General features: G+C 39.4%; 1 protein-coding gene across 1 annotated transcript in view; it reads left to right on the forward strand.

Annotated features, from left to right (window-relative positions):
- LOC124593858 (hydroxyacyl-coenzyme A dehydrogenase, mitochondrial-like) overlaps nucleotides 1-22,489 on the forward strand; it is a 49,460-nt gene extending 26,971 nt beyond the window's left edge. Inside the window, exons 6-7 of the mRNA XM_047132206.1 lie at nucleotides 19,920-20,036; nucleotides 22,106-22,489. Coding sequence (XP_046988162.1) covers nucleotides 19,920-20,036; nucleotides 22,106-22,227 — 239 coding nt within the window. The 3' untranslated portion in view covers nucleotides 22,228-22,489. The remainder of the gene's footprint in view (nucleotides 1-19,919; nucleotides 20,037-22,105) is intronic.
- The last annotated feature ends 2,393 nt before the right edge of the window (nucleotides 22,490-24,882 follow it).

A 24,882-nucleotide genomic window follows, 5' to 3' on the forward strand; every position in this document is an offset into this window, starting at 1 on the left:
CTGAGGCCAGCTGACCTATTTCCTTCAGGAATTTTTAAAAGACAGTTTTCAAGGTACGTGTGGGTTTGGCCTTGTCGGATACCTTTTACCAGGAGAATGGGGTGCCTGAAGACTGTCCTGAGCATTGTCCTCATTGCTGTAACCATTAACACTATTATGGACCGTCTCCTACAAGGCAGTTTCCCGCCCCCTTTTCATCACCGACTTCGCCATCTATTGCAATTCTCCATTGACTTGTCTCCTGGAATGGCATCTTCAGCAATGCCTTGATTGCCTTTACCCATGGAGCATTGACAATGGCTTTCACTTTTCCTCTTACAAAACCGTTTGTTTGAATTTCTAGCGGAACATTGGGTTTTTTCTGCCGTCTTTACATCTTCCATTCACTAAAACTATGAAATTCCTGGGGCATGCTTGATAGGAAACTTTATTGGTCCTCCTGCATTTCTTACCTGGCCGCCTGCTGTACCTGGTCCCTCAATGTCCTACATGTCCTCAGCAGTACTTCCTGGGGAGTGGATTGGACCAGCCTCTTCTGTTTGTACCAATCCCTTGTCCATTCGAAACTAGACTATGGGCGTTTCATTTATGCATCTGCACATCCATCCTACTTATGCCATCTTAACATGCTCTCTCATCATGGCATATGTTTGGCACCCATCCTGTGCCCTCTTTTTCAATTACTCCCTTGACTGCCAGTATGGGGTGTGCCTTCTTTTCTGTTACCTCCTGGAGTTGGCTTTTATCTACTGCTCCAGCAACTTAACTTCATGCTGTCTGCCACATACCAGGTGGGTGTGAACTCTTCACTACCTTGGCTTCGTGTGGCAGTCCATGTTCATCTTGAACTTCATTGGCTTCCCAAGGACGTTACTCTGGATTCAATCTATTGTTGTAAGTTTCTCAACCTTCCCATGCAACTTAGAGGTAGCATCTTCATGTATACTGATGGCTCTGTCATCATAGTGTTGGGTGTGCATTTGTGATTGGCACTGACCATTTTCAGTATTGGCTTCCAGAGCACTGCTCCATTTTTACAGCGGAGCTCTTCACCCTTTATCAAGCCATGCAGTACATCTGGCAACATAGGCTTTTCAATTGTCATATGCTCTGATTCTCTCAATGCCCTTCAGAGCCTCTGGTTACACAGTCCATCCCTTAGTGCAACGGGTTCAAGAAAGCTTCCAATTGCTTGCTGTTGAGGGAGCCACTGTGATGTTTATGTGGGTTCCTGGTCACGTCAGTCTGACGGGAAATGAGGCTGCTGATGCTGCTGTCTTCTTACCTCGCCCTGCTAGCTCCTTCATTCCTTCTGATGATCTCCGTGTTGCTGTCTGTTGGCAGATGGTGCCACTTTGACACCCCACTGGTGTTCTCTTCACAAGAACAAGCTCCAAGGAATTAAACCTCTCTCAGTGGCTTGGCTAACGTACTCTCATTGCAAGGAGATCAGTTTAGCTAGGTTGCTTATTGAGCACTGTCTTTTTATCCATTGCCATTTGTTAAGTGGTGAGCCCCCACCAGTTTGTGTTAATTGTCATCAACCGTTGACGGTGCGCCATTTCCTAACTGAATGTCCTTTTTTTAACCACTTACATTCCAATGTATGTTTGCTGTCTGAGTTATCAGCCGATTTGGCGAATGACACATGGGCTGTTGACTGCATTTTACTTTTATCTGTCATAGCAATATGGTGGAGCACATATAATCTTTGGTTCGGGGCCTTTGCTTTCTCTGTGGCGTATTTTGCAGACCCTCCTCCAAGGGAAGTCTTTGTTTTTAGCTCTCTTTCCTTCCCCTGAGTGAGCTTAACATATAGTTGCTCTTAACTTAGTTTACTTATTAGTGTTCTAAGATTGTGACATGGGCACTTACAACCTCTGTTATTTTTGCGCCCCAACACATCTGCAAGATCCACATTCCCCGCCCCCCACATACGTTTGTTATAAATATAGGATCTTCATGTTGCTCTGGGCTCAATCTGTTTTCAAAGAGCATTTTCCCATTCTACCTGTACTGATTGTGCCACAGAATTCAATGCCCCTTTCTTTGAAAGCAACTGCTAGTGGTATAGATGAAAACAAACTATCTGCAAGCACTCTGAAATGTTGTGTTCCCTGGCAATGTTTTGATCAATGCCAAAACAGTATTCCCAGACAAATCTAACCCTCCGTCACAGCAGGTGTTTTTGCCAACATAAATTTCAAAATCCTGTCTCATGCCGGGAACACCAGCCCACATAAAAGATAGCTTGGGGGACTGACTGCAACGTGCAGTGATGACTGCAATGTAGACAAACAGACAAAAATGGACAAATCTTGAAGAGTCTGTTTTGATTACTAATAGCGTCAGGCAGTGTTGATTATTGGCCATGTGAAAATACCATACTGAATGGGAGAACAGATTTCTGCTCATCATATCAGTGATTGGCAGATATCTGCTGTTATTTGACCAGTTTAAATGAATGGTAGACATTTTCATTATGCCTGTGTGCAGTAAAACATCAACAAACCATTCCAGTTCATTGTTGTTTATTTGCAAAGAAACTGAATCTTTCTACAAAGCATGGAAGTTGGATTGCTCAGCAATAAGTTCAAATACATTGTCATTTAGACATGCTTTATAATACTGCAAAGGCATAATTTTCTCTACTGTTGGAGGTGGAAGTGATGCTTGCCATTCTTGTCTCTTCAACCACAAAACCAGTTTTTCGAAATTTATAGTCAGTATGCTAACATCTGTGTTTCACTTGCTGCATCTACTTCTGTAGCTCACGTCTAGATAGCACTTCTTCATTTGTGTCATGGTTGCTTGCGTCTGGTTCTGGCTGAGATTCTATAACATTATCATGCCTGAATAAATCATCCTGAAATCTAAATAAATCAACATCTATGTTATGTAATTACACTTATGTGCACATACTTTATCAATATTATTACTTCTGTTACTGATTTGTACATTTGGAATTTCATATTCTGTCTCTTTCTCCTCCCTAAGTGGCAAAATTTCAGCCCCCTCCTCCTTTTCTACTATGAGAGAAAAATTCATGAAGGCTGTTTCTCAAAGAGCTTGATATTTCATGTACAGAGAGGTCCAGAAAAATGTAGACAGTCTTTTGATAGCCGATATTAATGGAACAATATGATATACCATTACAATTCCTGCACGGGGAAAGATCATTTCATGTATTCAAAATTGACCCCTGTTAGCAACCAAACAATGTTGATGTCACTGAACTGGTGACCACTGTATGGCTGTCAGTGTTCCCAGTGTGATAGCCACACAGGACACCTCAATGGTTTCTTGTAGCTTGTTCAGTATAGCTGACATCAGTTGGTAAACTTCACTTTTCAAACCCCCACCCCTCCATAGGTAGAAGTCAAGAGGTGTAAGGTGTGGAGACCGTGGTGTGCACTCAACAGCTCCTCTTCAACCTATTCATTGTCCAGGTAGATTTTCATCCAATTACACTCTCACATCTCCGTGGTAGTGAGCAGAGCACCATCTTGTTGTTTGTAAAATTTTTCATTTCCAAAGACCTCTTGGATGGCAGGTAAAATAGATGTTTGCAGCAAATGAAGATACACCTCACCAGTTATAGTCCCTTCAAAGAAGAATGGGCCAATCAGACTGTGTATTGACAGATCACACCACACATTAACACTTAGATTAACATGTTAGTCACTTGAAAGTGAGGATTTTCAGGAGCCCAGTACAAGCTGTTGTGGCAGTTCACACTACCATTCAATTTGAAATGCACTTCCTCAGACCAGATAACCATCCCTACAAACTGTTCCTCTCACGAAGCATGCCTTCAAACCACTCGCAGAACTCCATCCTTCAATCCGCGTTGTCCTCATTCACAGAATGCAGCAGCCTTGGAATGCACACTTTCCACTTTGCAGCCTTCAGAATTCGTTGTAAACTTGTTGGGTTATCCCATTTTTATGTGCACCCTGAGTTACAGAATTTTGAGGTGGCCTTGTAAAATGCTGCAATGCAGCAGCGCTGGAAGCTGGACTCATTGATGTTTCTGGGTGGCCAGACATTTTTGTATGCATATTGAAATATGGCATCCCGGCTATTACACAAGTTGAAAATATGGTCACTATTTTTTTTATAAACTTAAATTTGCCATATTTCGTGACAGTACCTTTTCCATTAGACGTTTGCAAGCAAATATAAGTCTTGGCTTCAGTTGTCTAAGTATGATTCCACAATGCATCGTTGTCGGCTGCAGAAAATGACGTGGTTCAGCGTGTTTCTCTCATTTTGGTGTTTCAAATACAGTTTCTTCCAATGTAGTTTCTTCTTTTCAGATAATACAAAAATAATAGTTAACATAATTCAAAATTATTTATGACTGCGACCTTCACATTGTTCTTCCGTCGACACACACCAAGAGTTAGCTTCCGACTCGGACTGACTATAGTCAAAGACTACTCCAACGTCAAAGATATTTTACACAATCAGTTTCTTTGCTATTCTTCGATACATTTTCTAATAGTAATCAATATGCTTTTACTCTCAAAAATAGAAGTAAATTAACATATAATAAGACAAATGATAATAAATTCTGACAAAAATATAAGAAAACATTTTCAATTCAGTATCGACAAATACGGTAAAAACAAAAAAAAAAAAAAACATCTCCCAGATCCATTACAATATCCTGAACAGTACCATCAGCTTCAAATGTCCGCCCCTGGTAGCTGAGTGGTAAGCGCGAGAGACTGTCAATCCTAAGGGCCTGGGTTCGATTCCTGGCTGGGTCAGAGATTTTCTCCACTCAGGGACTGGGTGTTGTGTTGTCCTAATCATTATTATTTCATCCCCATTGACACGCAAGTCACCGAAGAGGTGTCAAATCGAAAGACTTGCACCCACCGAACGGTCTACCCGACGGGAAGCCCTAGTAAAAAAAAAAAAGGGGGGGGGGCAGCTTCAAATTTATCTTGAATACAATAAATAGTTGTACATGTTGGTGACTGAGTTCTGAACATGTTATGCCATTGCTGTTGTGGCTCCACAATGTTTTCATACTTCCAGTACCACTTCAATACGGGCTTACATCACTCAAATGACAATCTTACTTATTCATTGCTGAACTGTCATCTGCTGGAAAATGCACGCTACGATCTGTTGGGAAAACAATGGACTGTGCTACTACACAAAATTGCAACAGTCATTCTTTCCAAAGATGTTAACTATCAAAGAGTGTCAACATTTTTCTGGACCCCTCTGTATTTCAACAGTTTCTTCATCATCTTCAGTATCTGGTATGTCACTATCGAGGACATCAATGCAAGCGCAGAATTCATTGATCAAGTAAATTCATTGTAAATTCTAGGTCATTGTTGGTCATAAAGCCAGACATAATGAAACTACGTTTGAAAACAGCTTAGTTTATGATTTTACGCCTGAAGAGCAAAATTTCAAAGCACCTTTATCAATAGATTTGTAAAGCAAGGCACTGAATTATAGAATTTCCAGTCAACTCCACTGTTGCTTTGAAGCAGCATAAGATTTTTTGCACTGGAAATTATTTTGCAAGAAAAAATTATGATGTATTTAAGCAGTAAGAACTGTCACAACAATGAAAATTTTCACTGTAAACAAAAATGGGGGTGTGCTGAAAAGTAATGCCTCTGAATTTTTTATTCTGTACTGAATATCAGCTGAAGTATTATACGTCATGTGTATTAGTCGGTCGACTTTCGCACTTCACTGATGCAAGTTGCAATCCTCCGCTGCTACAGGGCTCCAAATCGTAGCGTATAACATGGCAGGGTGTAATGTAACTATGTTGGTTCATGAGAAACAGTGTGCTTTAATGGATTTGCATGCCTCTAACTGAAATCCATTGAAAAATGGATGCTATGTTTGGTGATTACTGTATCATATCAGTAATGTGCAACATTGGTTTGTTCGTGCTCATAATGAAGGAAACAGTAGTGTTAACCTCAACATGTGTGACAGAGCTTGGAGTGTTTCCAGAACTTAAAGAATACCTTCAACGACTTCACTTTGACAGTGATGAAACGGTGTAAGCAGAGGTGAGGTTGTGGCTCCATCACTAAAGACTAACATTCTGCAGTGACGGTGTCAAGAAACCTGTCTTTCATTGGGAGAAATTTGTTTGTCACCTGGGCAACCATGTTGAGAAATAAATTTGTGGACATCAAAAATAAAGATGTAGAATGTTAATAATGTTTGTTTTATTTAAAAAGCTGTAAGAGATTTCACATAAAAATTTGGAGACATTACATCAGCACACACACCGTTGTAAAAGTCATGTATTTTAGGTTGTTTATATCACCGGTTCATCACAAAGAGGACTGCAGCAAATCATCGGTTGCAATAATTGTTTCCCACCTTCTGTTTGTAAGTTTCCTCCATCTTTTGTGTAAAACAATTACTACTGGTATGAGGTTTAAAGTAAACACAGACAAAACCAGTTAAAATCAATCTCATGTGAACTATACTTATGGAAAGATGTTTGCTGTAAGCAACACTGGTAAAAAGAGATAACAAATTAAATACAATGATTATGGTTACAAAGATTTCAATAACTTTCTATCAATAAGTAGCTCAAAGTGTCTTTTGTCTACCAAACAATATTTTCATTTAACAGGAGGGAAATTACAGTTGCAAAAGTAGCAAGCTGTGGTATAGCTTTGTGTATTGTAATAAAACTTCAAATGAACCGAAATGTCATATGACTAGGGCCTCCCGCCGGGTAGTCCGTTCGCCTGGTGCAAGTCTTTCGATTTGATGCCACTTCAGCGACTTGCACGTCGATGGGGATGAAATGATGATGATGATGATGATGATTATGATGATGATAACACAACACCCAGTCCTTGAGTGGAGAAAATCTCCGACCCAGCCGGGAATCGAACTTGGGCCCTTAGGATTGACATTCTGTCACGCTGACCACTCAGCTACCGGGGGCGGACAACTTCAAATGATTACAGACATAAGTCCATATTATATACTCTCCCAATCACACTGATTCATTAGGGTAACTAATTGAAAAGTCAAAAATAAAAACTACTTATGTGTTTGGGGTAAACCTTTTTTATTTTTCGACATAGTCTCCTTTTAGATTTATACACTTCGTCGAATGCGGTTCTAATTTGTTGATCCCTTCCAAATAATAGGAATCGTGTCTGCAAAATAGCTATTAGTTGCTGCAATCACCTCCGCGTTTGAATAAAATCCTCGTCCCGCCAGCCATTTCTTCAAATTTGGGAACAAATAGCAGTCTGAGGGAGCCAAGTCTGGAGAACAGGGGGGATGTGAAATGAGCTGGAATCCTACTTCCATTAATTTTGCAACCTCAACTGCTGAGGTGTGTGCTGGTGCATTGTCGTGATGGAAAAGGACTTTTTTGCGCTCCAATCGGCAGCGTTTTTCTTGCAGCTCAGTTTTCAAATGGTCCAATAATGATGAATAATATGCACCTGTAATAGTTTTACCCTTTTCCAGATAGCCGATGAGGATTATCCCTTGCGGATCCCAGTCGCCATAATTTTTCCGGCCGAAGGACTGGTCTTCGCCTTTTCTAGTGCAGATTCTCCCTTGGTAACCCATTGTTTAGATTGTTGCTTGTCTCAGGAGTATAGTAATGTATCCATGTTTCGTCCACAGTGACAAAACAGTGCTTAAAGTCCTGCAGATTCTTCCTGAACAGCTGAAAACAATCCTTGCAACACTTCACACGATTCCGTATTTGGTCAAGCGTAAGCAATTGCGGAACCCATCTTGCGGATAGCTTTCTCATATCCAAATGTTTATGCAAAATATTATGTATCCATTCATTCGAGATGCCCACAGCACTAGAAATCTCACGCACCTTAACTCTTCTGTCATCCATCACCATATCATGGATATTATCAATGATTCCTGGAGTCATAACCTCCACAGGGCATCCAGAACGTTCAGTATCACTTGCGCCCATATGGCCACTCCGAAAATTTTGAAGCCACTTCCAAATCGTTCTAATCGAAGGTGCAGAGTCACCGTAATGTTTATCAAGCTTCTCTTTAGTCTCCTTAGGCGTTTTGCCATTAATAAAGTAATGTTTAATCACCACACGAAATTCTTCTTCGTCCATTTTTTTTACAGTCACTCAACTTCCTTGATTCACACCAATGCCAAACACAAAGAAATAGACCAATATGGCTGAAACTTGGTGTGCGTTCTTTCCAAAGATGCTACTAATTAAACATGACCTCGATACGCGCCGGTGGTGCCATCTCTTGGACTTTGCACTGACCTTTCAAATGCCCCTCGTAATTAATTGGAAAGCTCTACTGTTGTAGCAAATAAAATTATTTCTGAGTAAATACGCAGTCACTTTAACTTTACTCATGTCATTAGTAGTTTTGAAAGATTAACACATAATTATATGGTATGCAGTTTTTCACTATAGAACCATGAATTTGTATTTAACAGATTTCTGAGAGTATTTCATAATTAGATACATTATGTGATTTAAAGTGTCTGGACACCTGGCTGAAAAGGACTTAAAAGTATGTGGCACCTTCCATTGGTAATGCTGGACTTCAATATGGTGTTGGTCCATCCTTAGCCTTGATGACAGCTTCCACTCTCACAGGCATACGTTCAGTCAAGTGCTGGAAGATTTCTTGGGGAATGGCAGCCCATTCTTCACGTAATGTTGCACTGAGAAGAGGTATCGATGTCGGTTCGTGAGGCCTGGCACAAAGTCTGCAATTGTCGTGTAACCACTGTGCCACAGGCCGTGCAGTATGAACAGGTGCTAAATCTTGTTGAAAGATGCAGTTGCCATCCTCGAATTGCTGTTCAACAGTGGGAAGCATGAAGGTGCTTAAAACATCAATGTAGCCCTGTGCTGTGATAGTGCCACACAAAACAACAAGGGGTGCAAGGCCCCTCCATGAAAAACACAACCACACAATAACACAACCACCTCCGAATTTTACTGTTGGCGCTACAGATGCTGGCAGATGACGTTCACCGGGCATTCGCCATATCCGCACCCTGCCATCAGATCGCCACATTTGTACTGTGATTTGTCACTCCACACAACATTTTTCCACTGTTCAATCGTCGATTGTTTACGCTCCTTACACCAAGTGAGGTGTCGTTTGGAATTTACCAGCATGATGTGTGGCTTATGAGCAGCCGCTCAACCATGAAATCCAAGTTTTCTCACCTTCCGCCTGACTGTCATAGTACCTACAGTGGATCCTGATGCAGTTTGGAATTCCTGTGTGATGATCTGGTTAGAAGTCTGCCTATTAAACATTACGACCCTCTTCAACTGTCAGCGGTCTGTCTGTCAACAGACGAGATCGGCCTGCACACTTTTGTGCTGTATGTGTCCCTTCACATTTCCACTTTACTATCATATTGGAAACAGTGGACCTGGGGACGTTTAAGAGTGTGGAAATCTTGTGTACAGACATATGACACAAGTGAGACCCATTCACCTGACCACGTTCGAAGTCTGTGAGTTCCGCGGAGTGCCCCATTCTGCTCTCTCACGATCTCTAATGACTATTGAAGTCTCTAATATGGAGTACCTAGCAGTAGGTGGCAGCACAATGCACCTAATTGGGGGGTGTCCGGATACTTTTGATCACATAGTGTGTGTGGAATTTTTTTGGTGTTGTATAACACAAAATCAACACATGTTGCTGCTGCACTGTACTTCTAAGAGTGGAGTCATATACAAAGCATCCATAATTAAAGTTTCAGTTTCAAGATGCTTTAGAAAGAGTGTCACTGCCCAGAATAACATCAGTATTGAACAACATAATAGTGATGCATGGTGAAACATCATGGAACAAAACACATTCAACAAAAAATTTACCTACAGATAGTGCTGTTAGTGTCAGAATATGCACAGCAATAGATGTGTGGCACAAGGCTTTTTCCCAGTTTACACTCAGCATCACTGTCTCCATGAACACTCGTGCACTGCTGGTGAAGCTCTTTTGCAAGAACAGTGGCTGCATGTCAGTAGCCCTACAGAAGTTCTGGACATTTGTAGCTTATATGCCATTTAAAGTGGATTCACACTGTTCACTGCGTACCGTGTTTGTATGATTTAACAAGCATCTCCGAGCAATATGTGTATGGACATGGCCTTTTGCACAAGATTCTTTATGTTTTGAAATATTTTAGTGATTACAAACCTTATATAATGTACTGATTTTTATCCATGTGATGTCTTATGGATGAGATGCAGCATAAAATGAACAAGTTTTCAACAAAAAATTTAATACCTGAAGATGACAGCAAAGTCTGTTGAAACCAGTGGTCTTAAATAAATAAATATTTTCTGTGATCTTGGCTGTTGAATTGTTTTTTACAATTAAAACAGACTGCCCATTAGTTCTCTAATAATAAGAAAATTCAGTGAGATCACGTGAATTGACATCTAACATCTGTTGTAATGTTAGCTGGAAACTTGAAGTCTGTAAGCCTAGGTAAAGCTGAAGTCTGTTTCCGTGCTTACCTTCTGGCTACTACTGCTTTGGCTGCAACCAAGGGATCTGCACCTAGTGACTGTGCTTTGCCAGCAACCTTGTTTTTCATGTGTTTTTCATGCAGTCTGTGAATAACATCCCAGATGATAACCCTGGCCACTCACTACATGAGAAGTGCATGTTGCCAAGTTTCTGCTGCCTTCAGTTAACAATTGCAAGGACTGAGTGAACATGCAATGAATGTGACAGAGTAAACATTAGTAAGAGTAATTAATGAAATGCACATTTCATGGTCATTTCATGTAAAGTTAAAGAAGGTGATTTCACATTGTTGCAAGATGCTAAATTGGAAGTGTCAAGTTGGAAGAAATTTGCTTATGACTTCGATAGCAATGAGAAAATCAAAGATATAGTGGTTTGTTTTGCACGAAAAAAATTGTATTCTTATTTGGACACAAAACTGGGACTTCCAGTTTGTTAAAATGCGTGTATGTGTCTGGAAAAAGTATCATTACTTTTTTTTTTTTTTTTTTTTTTTTTTTAACTAAAAGAGATGTACGAATTCCAGAAGTCCTACTGAATTTGAATGTAGCTGCAACAAAAGAATTCACCAATCTCATCAGCAAAGCCATTTTGTCTTTCAAAGTTGCATGTGGAAATGGATTTCTTGAGATGGCACAGTTCCTTAGTGATGTGGGCCCAAGTGCAGTGCAGTGGGTGCCAAGGAATTTCTACCTCATGCAATTATCATTTTGAGAAATGTAAAGGAAACAACTGATCATGTGCATGAAGGTGTTTCTAGAGAGGTGAGGACCATTTTCAGATAAGTAGGAGGGGCACTAAAAGTTAATGTTTTGAGTGATTTATGTTGTAAAATAAACTAGATTGGAGTGACTGCACATTACATTGAAAGTGAAGAAGGATAACTTGAAGTTCGAATGTTGTGCATCTGAGATTTCATGAGTGAGATTTCAAATTTGGAGGTAATATTAAACGTGACTGAAAAAGATATTATGGTCATTTGATTTATTCAGCACTGTGCAAAATGTTGTGTTGTTACTAAGAGAAGTCCAAACATTGTAGCAGCACTTCGATATAAAGACTCCCACGGTCAGCGCACATACTCAATACTATGCTGGAGCACAACTCAAGAGATATCAACAATAAGAGTGAACTACAGCGAAACTGCACTGTCACGAAAAATCCATTTTCGCATGCAACTTCAAAAGGTAAAATAACTTCACTGACAAGACTGAAGAGATTTTTTGTCATGGCTACCTTAAAATACCTGTGGATATGGAAGTTGTATATGCAGATGCAGATAAGGGTCTTGTATGTGCAGAATGGATAGCATTTTACATGTCAACACAGACCTCTGGCGATGGCCTACCGCTCCAGTAGCACAATAGTGTTCAAATCAACCTTTGGGGTGATAGGTTTATATTTTTTTTCCTACGTGATACACACACACACATTTAATAATTTGAAATGTCCTCTGCAGTGGAAATAAAAATAGGTGAGGGAAGACAAGGAAGACAGCTAGGGGAGACAGATAGGCAAGGGGCATGTGACAAGGGAGGAGTTCGTCAACATTGTTAGGGTATATGATGGTAATGATGATGAATAAGACAGCAAAAAGAGATACCATTCAGGGCAGCAAAAAGTGGATACAAGTAACAGAGTACAAGATAAGATAAAAGATTTCAGGTTCCTTTAAGATGAAATACACCATGCCGTAGCCACTCCATAGGAGGTGCCAAATGAGCATAGTAAGCTATGTACGCTCTTCTACACACCTTAACAGTTATTTGTTGAGAAAAAAATGTGAAGGAGTGTAACTATCATTTCTTCTTGTGCACTTACCCCTGTGGATATATGTTAGTGCAAATGCAGTGCACTAGTTTTGCAGTTTGACACAGTTGACTTTCAGGTCAGTGCACTTTATCCATTGTTTTTCAAGTGAACAGATCCCATCCCGCAGATGAAATTTTGTGCTGCACAGAATACCAGCTGTAGGGAAGAGCCTACTCATGCTTATAAAATCCTCATCAGTCTTTCCATTGTGTGCCAGCCTAGTCCGCTGTAACTAGCTCTGACGTCATAAATGTTGCACAATACTTTAAAAATCAAGTAAATAACCTGAAACGTTTCTAGCATGTCAGGAATAATACTAAATCAATATGTGTTGAATGTCAGTTCAATAACTTTAACCATTTTCGAAATTTGGACGTTTTTCTGTAAAAATCATTGGCGCAACAGAAAAGAGCTAGAAACTTAAAAATTTATATTTAGATTCTCTTTTCATAATAATTTAGTAGAAACAGTATTCTGGATCTCACAAATTAAAATTTTAGTTGAAATTCATAATTTTCTGGTTTTTGTCTTAGAAATTAAGGAAGCAAGATAGATTAAGTAGGCTAATAAATAAGGCTAGGATGTTTAAATTTAAGTAGAAGGGAGATAAAGATGTGAGAAGTTTCAATTGAATAACTATAAAACTATAGCGATAGCCTATCTCCAAAGGAGAAGTTCAGAGCTCGTCTACTGCGTGTAGTGTAAATAAATTAATTCTCTCGCCCAAAATATTTAACTTAGCCATGTCAGACTTTTATTATGATTACTTACCTGTGTGCTGAATGCACATTTAAATTGAGAGCTTCATGGGCCATCAGCAAAGGAAGCGATGATTTATTCAATAACTTGAAGTGGTGCAGTACTAGCCCAGCGGCTAATCGGGAGAGAGGATTTGATCAGGCGTTCGCTTAGCCGTCCGCGCCGCGGCTTTATATATAAGAACGCTGCGTGAGGAAAAGGCCCCAGTTCTCTCCAGACGCAGCTTAGTACACCATCTGTGCCGGGAGTCGCGTCGCGTCGCGTCGGTATCATTGCTATAAACAGCCTCGGATGCCGTAATAAGTTACTCGGGATACGCGTAACCATGAAATCATTTTCAAGTGAAGTGTTAATTCTGGGATAACTTTAATGATCTATCTTCAGTTTGCGTATGTTGTATTTTCACGTGCCGTCGTGGGACAGACATTCTACCATTATTTAGCGTGGCGTTTGATGAACATTATCATCAAATTATGGCGAGCATTCATTTAAACATTTAATTTGAACAGTTATAGTTGTATCAGCGCATTAGACTCTGAACTGCTCTGGTAGTTGGATTGTGTGGATTCTTTTTTTATCTGTGACTTTCAGAATATAGCGAACGTTTTTACAGGATCGTTTTTGATTATGAATCCCAGACAATCTCCTAATTCCTCAGAGCTATAAGCTGTAGCTATAAGTGTATTTCTCAGATGAAGTGGACACTAGGAATTCTAATTACAGGCTTCACGTTTTGCTAATCACTTTCTGGTTGCCAATATTGTAGTTAGAGAGCCAGTGTTGAGAACGGCAAAAGACAGCATAAATAATAGGAACATTTATATAACAATTAATTCCATCCGCCGCTCCACGAATGGTGCATCGACCGGGAAATGCATCTTTTCTACATTGCATTACAAACAACACATAAATAATAACAATTTATTCCACCAGCCGCCCCACAATTGGTGCATCGGCCGGGAAATGCAGTGTTTCTACATTACATTCTATATGTTAAATATAACAACATTAAATTCCACCAGCCGCCCCACACAGCCTGGTGATCATCTATAGCAGTGGTGAAGATGTCCACATTTTCACCAATGTTGGGCCCTGGTGGCCACCTGAACACATCGACTCATGAGGAGCAAAAATGTCGTGCCCCTGTTTTCCCACTGCACCTGTATCTGGGACCTTAGTTCCCACTCCCTGACGGAAAAGAGTTCTAATAAACCAGCAATCCCACTGCCCCCCAACCCCCCTTTACCCAGCACATAGTTACCTTCCTCTGGGTCTTCTCAGCCTTGTGGCCCGACATAACTCAGTAGTCAATAGAGGCATGAGCTATGGGCAACAGAACAGTTAGCTTGCCCTCTCCTCCAGATAAACAATTCTGTATAGAGAATAAAGATAAAAAGAAGGAAATCTGCCTTTCCTCCTCCTCCTCGGTGATATCAGTTCCCACAACCCATTGTGGGGCAACCTTAAAAAATTCCAACTGGGGCAATCTAATTGAACAAGTTATGAAAGATCTTGACCTTTGTTTATTGAACAGCAGCAGCCCAATTCATTTTAGTGTGGTGCATGGTACATATTCAGCCATTAATCTTTCTATCTGTGGCTCCAATCTTCTTCGTCAATTCAGTGGAGAGTACTCAGTGACCTCTGTGACTGTGATCATTTCCTGACTGTCATGTCTCTCCCAAACCATTACTCGACAGTGCCCACCACGGTTGGTCCTCAAGAAAGCTGACTGGCATGTTTTCAGCCCTCCTCTACCATCCTATGCTACTTCACAATGGAATATTGCTGACATACTGCAGGATACAATTACCAAAACAGTAACATCAGTGGGAGTAATAATCCTCTTTAACTTGGGAACTTGTCTCATGGTGAACACAGCAAATTGTCAAAGCAGGAAAAGATCACAGGTTGACAAATGCATAAGTACTACCCATAAAAGGAAAATCTCACAGTCTTTACAGTGCTCCACATTCAAATGTGCTATCTCATAAAACGGCAAAAGAAGGAATGTTGGGAAAGATACGTTGGTTCCACTGGAACCCATACCTCTTCTTCATAGATGGGCCAAGTTGCATCTACATGTGCCCATTAGCAACCAGTGTTTCTGGCATCATTTTAGACAGTAATATTCATAGTGTGACAGTTACCTTGCCACATTCTGCTTACACACATGGGTAGACTGTAACTGGCTGCCCTTCACTATGCATCACATTAAACCTTATTATGCTCTCTTCAGTGAATGAGAGCTCCTCAGTACTCTGGCCCTTGGCCAGTAAATAGCACTGGGACCTAAAAGAATCCACAATCAAACTGCAACATGTATCCATGGATTACCAACACTACATTCTTCTGGTATTCAATTGTATCTGATGTGAGGGAGATCTCCCAACCCAGGGAAGGGAAAGCATGATTGTCCCAGTACTGAAAACGGTAAAAACCTATATGAATTGGATAGCTACAGACATACCAGCCCCACAAATATTCTATTAGAGTTGCTCAAATAAAAATGAATTGGCAATTGTGTTGGTCTCTTGAGGTGGGGGCCTTTTATTCAAGACCCAATTTGGATTTTTGGAGCACTGGTCTACAGCTGTTAACTTAGTCCATGTGGAGTTGGCTATAATGATGGCTTTTGCCTGCCGCTGACACCTGACTGCCATCCTCCTTGACTAAAGAAAGGCTTATGGGATCCTTATCGCATTGTATAGTTTGGGTTTCAGTGGGCCCCTCTCAATATACATCTGGAATTTACTGTCTCTTAGGCTGTTTTGTTTTTGCCAGCAAATCATACAGTACCTATCATCCACAGAAGAAGAGTACAATTCCACAGGGATCTGTTTTGTGTGTGACACTTTACCTGAAAAAGGTGGGCACCTAAAGGCTATGGGGCCTGTAGACTCATTGTTCCTATACGTCAGTGACTTTTATATTTACAACTGTTCTTCAGTCACATGTGTTGCTGAATGCAAGCTGCAGAGAAAACACTCTCCTAGGCCTCTCCCATGGTTTTCACTTTTCCCTTGGCAAAAAGTGTTATAAAACATGTTACACACTTCTGTTGATGAACTATTCATCCACACCCAGAAATGTACTTTCAGAATGACCTGCACAATGTGATAGTCATATCTCTTTTTGGGATTCTTATTTGATGAGGCTACGACATCATCAACTTAATAAGAAGTGCGGGGTGCAAGCAGACACACTCCACTGCCTCAGTCTCACCTCTTGGAGAGTGGACTGCTCCACTTTCTTGCACTTTTATGGAGCCATTGTCTATCTCAAGCAGACTATGGGTTCAGCTTATAAATTAGTTGCACCATTGGCATTACACTCCTGAACCAGGTGAACCACTGCATGATCGGACTCGTGCCTCTATGACAACCTCCTCGTGGCACAGGTTGGGATTTCTCCTTCACAGATCAAACACTACCTATTACTACTGAATTTCGAAACACATGTCCAAAGCTACACTAAACACCCAAATCGTCTTACCCTGGGCCAGTGTAATTAAAGATCCTATCAAAATACAGATAAATAAAAAGCAAAACCCAATAAAAGGTACAAAGAAAAAAAGGATTTCAGTTTAAACAAGGCTTGGAGGCAGACACTCAATTTGCTAAGATATATCCCCAGCCACTTCATCCACTAGAGCTAATAAAATGCTGAGAGAATTTGCATTTCATGGAATAACAGTGTGCACCTGGAAAACAAATGAGCATTTAAGGGCTCAGTGGGTACCAGGAGCTGAACTCTGTTATAAGTAGTGGTGTGGTACCAACAATTCTTCATAGTTTGGTTAGAGCTGAGGCAGCAAGTATGTGTAACGCCATGGTTCTCAGCACATAAAGATGATGATCAAATCTGTCATCAAAATACTGTGTCTTAAAATGGAATCAGAAACTGGGCTAAGCACCTAAAGGCAGACCAGTAACACTTTTGTATGTTGCTGTGTTATACCTGAAGTCTGGAAGTTAATTATAAATTGTGCAAGTACTAAGTAGCCTCTCCTAGCCTTCACAATAAGTGTTTCGACAGAATTATTTTATGATTAGAGCAAAAGACTTTTGCAGAAGATCTATTGACTGTCATAGCTGAATAAGAGTTGACAAAGTGCTGCTATTTCCATCGTCGAGAGGAAATTAGTTTGTTTAACTAGCAATCTCCGGTGTTTCCCAAGAGAGTGTTAAAGGCCCTCTGCTGTTCTTAATCTATATAAATGATTTAGGAGACAATCTGAGCAGCCCTCTTACATTGGTTGCAGATAATGCTGTCATTTACCATCTAATACAGCCATCAAAAGATCAAAACCAATTGCAAAATGTTATAGACATGGTACCTGTGTTGGCACGAAAAGTGGCAAATTACCCTGAACAATGAAAAGTGTCAGGACCCCAAATGAGTGCTGATAGGCATGTGTTAAATTTTGGTTACATGATAAGCTGCACAAATTTAAAAGTTGTCATTTCAACTAAATATCTAAGGAATACAATCATGAACAACTTAAACTATCACATAGAAACTGTTGTGGAGAAGATGAGCCAAAGACTGCATTGTAGTGACAGGACAATTAGAAGATGCAACAGATCTACTAAAGAGACTGCCTACATAGTGCTTACATGTCCTCTTCTGGAGTACTGCTGCACAGTCTGAGATCCTTACCAAATATGAGTGATGGAAGACATAGAAAAAGTTCAAAGAAATGCAGCTTGTTTTGTATTGTTGTGAAACAGAGAGAACATCATGAAAATATCTGCAAGTTGGGTTGGCAATCATTAAAACAAAGGTATTTTTTGCTGTGGCAAGATCTTTTCATGAAATTTCTACCATCAACTTTATCCTCCGAATGCAGAAAATGACCATCATAATACCATAAAAGGAATCGGAACTCGAAAAGATTTAGATGTTCATTTTTCCCAAGAGCTGTTTGAGAGTGGAATGGTAGAGAAACAGTCTCAAAGTATTTCTGTTAACCCTCTGACATGCACTTAAGTGTGAATGGCGAAGTAGTCATGTAAATGTTGATGTAACAAGGAGACCATATGGTGAAAAGTAAACTGTTCAAGAAGCAAGCTTTCTCATTTTCATATTGTTTTCAATATTCCTCTTGATAATTGTGATGGTGCTTCAATAGGCAGCTTTTATTTGTATAGGTTTATGGCTTTCTTTATTGGCCTTCTTAGGTTACAAGCTCCAGAATCTTAAAAAGATCCAAATAGTCACTTAATAATGAATATCATGTGAACAAGCTAAGTTTGTTGAAAACTATGAAAACAGTTTGTGTTAACAACCTCTAACACTGCAAACTGCTTTAACTGTCAAGTTTGTAATGAAGTTGCAACATTTACATAAGATGATATGAGCATTTCTGTTTCTTGTAAATTTATGTGTTTGTTGGATATTTTGTACTTTTATAAAGTTTTATATCTGCCCTGATGAATATACATGGTCCAGTCACATTAATGTGACCACTGCCTATGTTCGATGTCAGCGTGCAGTAACCACTCACATACTGCAGGTGGCAGCACTAGCAATGGAGGCTATATAAAGTTGTTGGGGGGATGCAAAAACAGTGCCACTGTCATAACAAAGAAATGGTGTGATCAATCTGACATCCAAAAGAACATGATCAATGGCTTTAGGACCAAGGGTGGAGGCATTTGCAAATGGCTAAGTTTATAACCTGTTTGTGTGCTGCTGTAGTTAAAGTATACTGTGCACAGCAAAATGGCACTATCCAAATCCTGCACCAAGGCAGCTGTGGTGCAGCAGGGGCCATGGATGACAGGAGTGAACGATGGCTGCAGAGATGTGTATGTGACAAACAGACGTGCAGCTGTTGAGCGATTGACAGACCAGATGAACCAAGGGGCTACAAACAATTTCTCATCAGTGAACATTGCTGCATGTGGAGCTCCATAGCAGGTGCCTGGTTCGTGCGCCCAAGCCAATTGCTGCCCATCGGTGACTAAGGCTGTGATTTGCATGGTAGTATCACACCAGCTTTTTACCTTCTCTACTACAAATTATTTTCTTCTAAATGTGTCTGACATCGCTGCCTACCCTCTTCTATATTATATGCAATATTCAGGCAGCTTTCTCCAACTTTTGAGCAATGTCTCCAGTACACAAATCTGCATATGTGCCCCAGCTCTGTCACAATAGCCTTGTGTGGCAGCAACATTATAGTTATATATGATAAGAACTCTAATGAAACTGATGTTAAAGTAATAATAATGTGACAGATATAGATTGAGAATATTCTGAAATATTAAATGCAGACTAGAGTCTATCAATTACTACATATTTAATGCAGAACACCTCGGATGGTCTGTGATTACTTCTCTCCTTCTCTCTTTTTTGCAATGTCGCTACAAATATATGAACTGGCCGCTTATTTGCATAGTATCTTCTAGTAACGAGAGTCCGGTAGTAGAGAAGGTGATTTGAAACTACGTAAGTTGTAATTTCAAAGTGGATCTAGCAGTCTATTTCTTTGGAAAAATGAACTAAATGGAAATGTTGCTTAATATTTTACAGGTTGTGGAATTGGTCTAAAATTAGTTGATCATCTTGGTACCATAATTATGAATACCAGTACAGGATATAATGTTGCCATATAACTAGAAGATTCAATATGACAGTTACATATGCATCTTGAATTAATTAAGTACTCTATTTTTTGTGAACATAAATGTTACAACAGTTTGTTTACAGTACAAATGTCATTTGCCTTGTAAGGACCATTACAAATTGGTACTTAACCCTATATGATGAAATACGCAGTGCTATTTTTAATATCTAAAATAAATGTTGTTCCAGGTGATGCATCTCCAAGGGACATCGATACTGCCATGAAGTTAGGAGCTGGCTATCCGATGGGGCCATTTGAGCTTGCTGATTATGTTGGACTAGATACCAACAAATTTATACTTGATGGTACGTGTATATTGTGTCTACAGTGCGTCATAGACTGTTGTCATTGTGATCATCATTGTTCATTTGACACCCACTGCTGGATAAATGCCCATGTAGACTTTTCTATATGAACTTAAACATCTGTGTTAATCCTGCATGTTTCCTAATGTCATCAACCTACCTTCCATTAAGCTGTCATTTCAGTCTTTTCATATCTCTGAGAATTCAGCAGGTAACTTCATTGGTTCATCAGCTACTAGCTACTCATTTGCCTGACAGCATTTTCCACTTACTCTCATTTCATTTTCAGTACAGCGATAATTATGCATTTCACTCTAGTTTAATTGATTTGTTTGTTTTCCATTGTCTTCCAGTAATTCCCAACATTTATCTTCCTTTTGTTTGCTGAACAAGCCTCAGTTGTTTTAATGGTTTTCACATTATAAATCAACTGCTCTAAATGTAAAAAAATACAACAGGTTCTAAGACTTAATTGTTAGTTAGTACAGTTCATTTTTGATATGTTGTTACATTCTGTATTTTACTTATTATGATAATTCTCTGACCTACTTTCAAACTTGGCCTGTGTAGTTCTTCCATTTGTTGTTCAAGTTCATTTTCCCCAATTAGAGATCTGATAATTTTCTTGGGCTGCTGAAAGTTGTATTTTCAATTTCCATTATTCCGAAGAGGTATAACAGAATCTGCAGCATTGATGTACATATTCTTCAATATATCAGAGTGTAACTTCATGCTTTGTTTCTCAGTCTTTTAGTATAGATTTTATTGAAATTAAGTATTCCCTTTCACCTTTTGCTAAAGGGGAAGTAAGTTTTTTATTGGAAACTGCAAAAGGAAGAACTAAACACGATCAGACAGGTTTCATTTACTAGAAAGATATGTTAAAATGTGCATCTTATTCAGACAGAGCACAGTTTTTTAGCTGCTTGCATTTAACAAAATGGTAGGCACGTAAAATGAATAGAGATGTTTGGGCAATTAAGATCACCTGTGACACAGGAATAGTAAAACAATTTCATTCTTTCATCATAATCTGAAATTTTACTTGATTGGGCAACTGCACCACCACCACCACCACCACCACCACCACCACCACCACCACCAACACGCATTTAAGAAATGTATTGTGTTTGTACATATCTATTTTTCTTTAACACATTTGATTCAAATATACATTCCTTTGCCCTGAATATTAGAAGTCATTCTGATTTCAAAACTGACTAAATAGTTTCTGCTGCAAATCTTATTTCTTTGACATTCAAGGCATTACCTGCATTCGGCACTGGATTCTAAATTAAAAATTAAATCTAATCGTGATTTCTACACTACTGATTATTTAAAATGTGGACCTGCTTGAAATAAATTCAGAAACTAACCTCCATTTGCAGTTATTCTCAACATAACCCAGATTGGTTAACAAAGTTCTTAAATTTTTTTTGTTAAAAACAATCTTAGTGATACAGAGAGAATTTGTGTAATGTGTAAGTTTCAATCACGAGTGTCGCCATAGTCACTTGGTATCATTTCAGAATCACTCCTCATTGAAAAACATCAGACTGAACCGACATAAACAGAAGCATTCGCAGTTGTACCGGTACTAAAATAATTCCTTGCTCAGTTTCTGTAACTGGGTTTCACTGAGGTGCAGTCTGCTGCTGTACTCAGATTTCAGTCAACAACAGACTTCCATTATTTGCACTTTTCAACAGACTTCCTGTCAGCCTTTTGCAGCTATGCCATTAGGTCAATTGGCATATAAGGCAGCTCTCCTCATTTCCAATTTTTCTGCATGTTAGTTGTTAACACACCAGTACATTCGAACATTCCACATCATCTGTGAAATGCTGTAACTGTAAATTCCACAGCACTCAGTCAGAAATAATTCAGAATTTAGGTTGAAAAGAAGAAAAATTCTTTCTTGGCTATGAGCATTTCAAATAACTAGTAATTATTTGACAATGGCAGTGCCTTTCCATGAAGTTAAATGTGTAATTCTATTATTTTATTGTTGTATTTGCTGTAATAAATACTGTATGTAGCTAATATTTCATGCAATGTTTTGTTCACAGGCTGGTATGAAAAATATCCAAATGAACCATTATTCAAACCAATTCCACTGCTGAACAAGCTTGTTTCTGAAGGGAAACTTGGCGTGAAATCTGGAGAGGGATTTTACAAGTATAACAAATAATCATGTTATCAAAAAGTGTTCAAAAGGTGTCAGTTGACATTAAGAACATCAAAAAGGGGAAGTGGCACAAATACAGTATTCCTACTTATGTGTCGTACATCTCTGACACACTTGCCAGAGGTTTTATGGACCTTAACTGATTTACTGTTATTGGTAGTTTTTCCATTATTTTGCAAGCTATTTTTACAAATCTTGTAACTATGTATTTTTACTGGAGCAAATCTAGTTTTTGATAAGAAAAAATATACAGTTTAAACTCAGACTTTGATATATTACATACAAATCATGGTTTTTGCAGCACCTCAGAGCAATGAAATCTCCTCGGCTGACTTGCAATTCAATTTGCAATGTGTTCATAATATTTTGAAAGGTGTTTATTTGCCTCTCATCCTCTGCCACCTGTCTTTCAATCTTTGTCTCCCCACGTCCTCATAAAAGGGGGCTCCATCTCAACCTACGACTGAACGACCTGCTCCTCTTCCCAAACATGTTCTCTCCTCCCTCAGTAAGGAATTAACAGCTCTGAGCACTAGGAATAGTACAAGGGATGTTCAATAATTAATTCAACAAATTTTTTTCTCAGCAAATTTTAGTTAAAAAACTGTAATTCTGTTGTGACACCCATAAACATATCCACATCTTCTCATGCCTTTTCAATAATTTCCAATAGCTGACTGGCCTATAACCAGTCTTCAAAATGGCATCTGCAAAGCAGGTATGTTCTAAACAATGAGCAGTTATTAAATTTCTTTTGGCAGAAAACCAGATCATCACAAATATTCACAAGTGTTCACATAATGTCTAGACACCGGACTGTGAATAAAAGCAAGGTAAGCCACTTTGCGAAGCATCTGTCGTTGGTCCATCTCATCTCCCACATGCAGGCTGGCCACATGCAGCTGTGATGCCTGCGATGTTGTAAAATGCAGACACACTTATTAAAGGTGATTGGCGAATAACAATCAAGCAACTCAGTGCTCAGTTTGACATCTCTGTAGCTACTGATTACACACTAGACCCCAGTTGGTGTTTTCGAAAGTTTGAGCCTGCTGGGTTACCTGAAGCGTAACTGAAGAGCACAAAGTAAAGAAAGAACACATGTGCCAAACTGATTTGCTGCTGCTACTGATTTCTTGTCAAACATTGTCACCAGTGATAAAATGTGGATTCGCATCTTAGAGCTTGGAACAAAGCTGCAGTCTGTGGAATGGCTCCACCCACCTGTCTCCTTCGAAAAACAAGTCCAAAACAGTACCCTTCAGCTGGTACAGTCACAGCTACAGTATGGCTGAGCCTCTGAAGGAATTATTCTGTTCTATGTCCTCCCTCATGGTAAAATGATTAACTCCTAACTCTATTGTGAGATTCTTAGGAAAGTGAAGAAATGATTGTAGTGTGTTCATGGTGACAAAAATGTGAAAGCATTTCTCTTTCTCCAAGATAATGGAAGGCCACACAAGAGTCTGCAAACCAGAGAGGAGATAATAAAACCTTGATAGACTGCTCCTCTCCATTCACCCTGGAGATGGATCTCACATTTGTCCATTGAGGTATGGATTCTGTGGGAGGTACTACAGCAATGATGGGGAAGTTACTGATGCACCAAGTACTTCTCTGAGATGCAGACAAATACAGTGGTATCATGATAGTGTACAGCCTCTCACTTTAAAGTGGCTTAGGGACAAAGAACTGAGTGGAGATAACATTAAAAAATAAGAGTTCTACAGCCAAAGAATTGAGGACCAGTTTGAGTTATATCAATAATCATTAAAACCACCCTACTGTAAGAAAAAAATGTGTTGCATTATGTATTGAATGATTATTGTATTTTCCTATTTGTAAATGTGTGTATTGGTAATACTGTAATTTTGCCTCCTGAAAGTAGGTACTGGGCTATCATTCTGTCTCCTTGTAATTTTATAATGTAGAATAATGATGACAAGAATGTTCAGTGGGTAACTTTTGTACATTAAATGGGAATATGAAAATACAAACTGTCAATCTAGAAATGACTGTTTGCTTGCTGGAAGTTCAGAAATGCAAACTGATTCATTTCAATGACAGATCAGCTAGAGGGACATCTCATGTCAAATCACTATAGCTCTCCCACTTGACCCTCTCCAAATTTCATGAGATTTCTTAACAAAGTAGCCCCAGACCTCAAATGAGACTGTGCAAAATTTTGGGGCTCAGTTTTCTATTATTGACCCTTGTTTAACGGACTGTAATCTGGTTACTGTGTGGTGCTGCAAAATGAACCAATTTTGACCCTCTATCAAATCAGTTATACTTTCAATGTAAGAGTAAAATTTGGCACATCATGACAACTTTTGGAGTGGAATGTAGTGGTATAATGAAAATGGTAGCGTGCTTGACCATTCAGCTGTTAATCCATGCCAAAGTTACCACCAAATGTTGTCATAACAGATTTGGACTTGACTTTGAGGGTCAGGCACTCACCAGCAAAAGATCTATAAGCCATGATATCTTGGAACTATGTACAGGGAGCACCATAGTAGGCTATGCTGAAGTGTCTTAATATATCCAGAGGCGTGCCAAACAAAAGTTGTCCCAAAAATTATGTCTGAAAGTAGCCAACTTTCTGGATGGGTAAACAGACATGAGGAAAGGTGATATAGCATTTGACGCACCGCT

Source organism: Schistocerca americana, chromosome 2, assembly GCF_021461395.2.
Source record: "Schistocerca americana isolate TAMUIC-IGC-003095 chromosome 2, iqSchAmer2.1, whole genome shotgun sequence".
Lineage (NCBI taxonomy): Eukaryota > Metazoa > Arthropoda > Insecta > Orthoptera > Acrididae > Schistocerca > Schistocerca americana.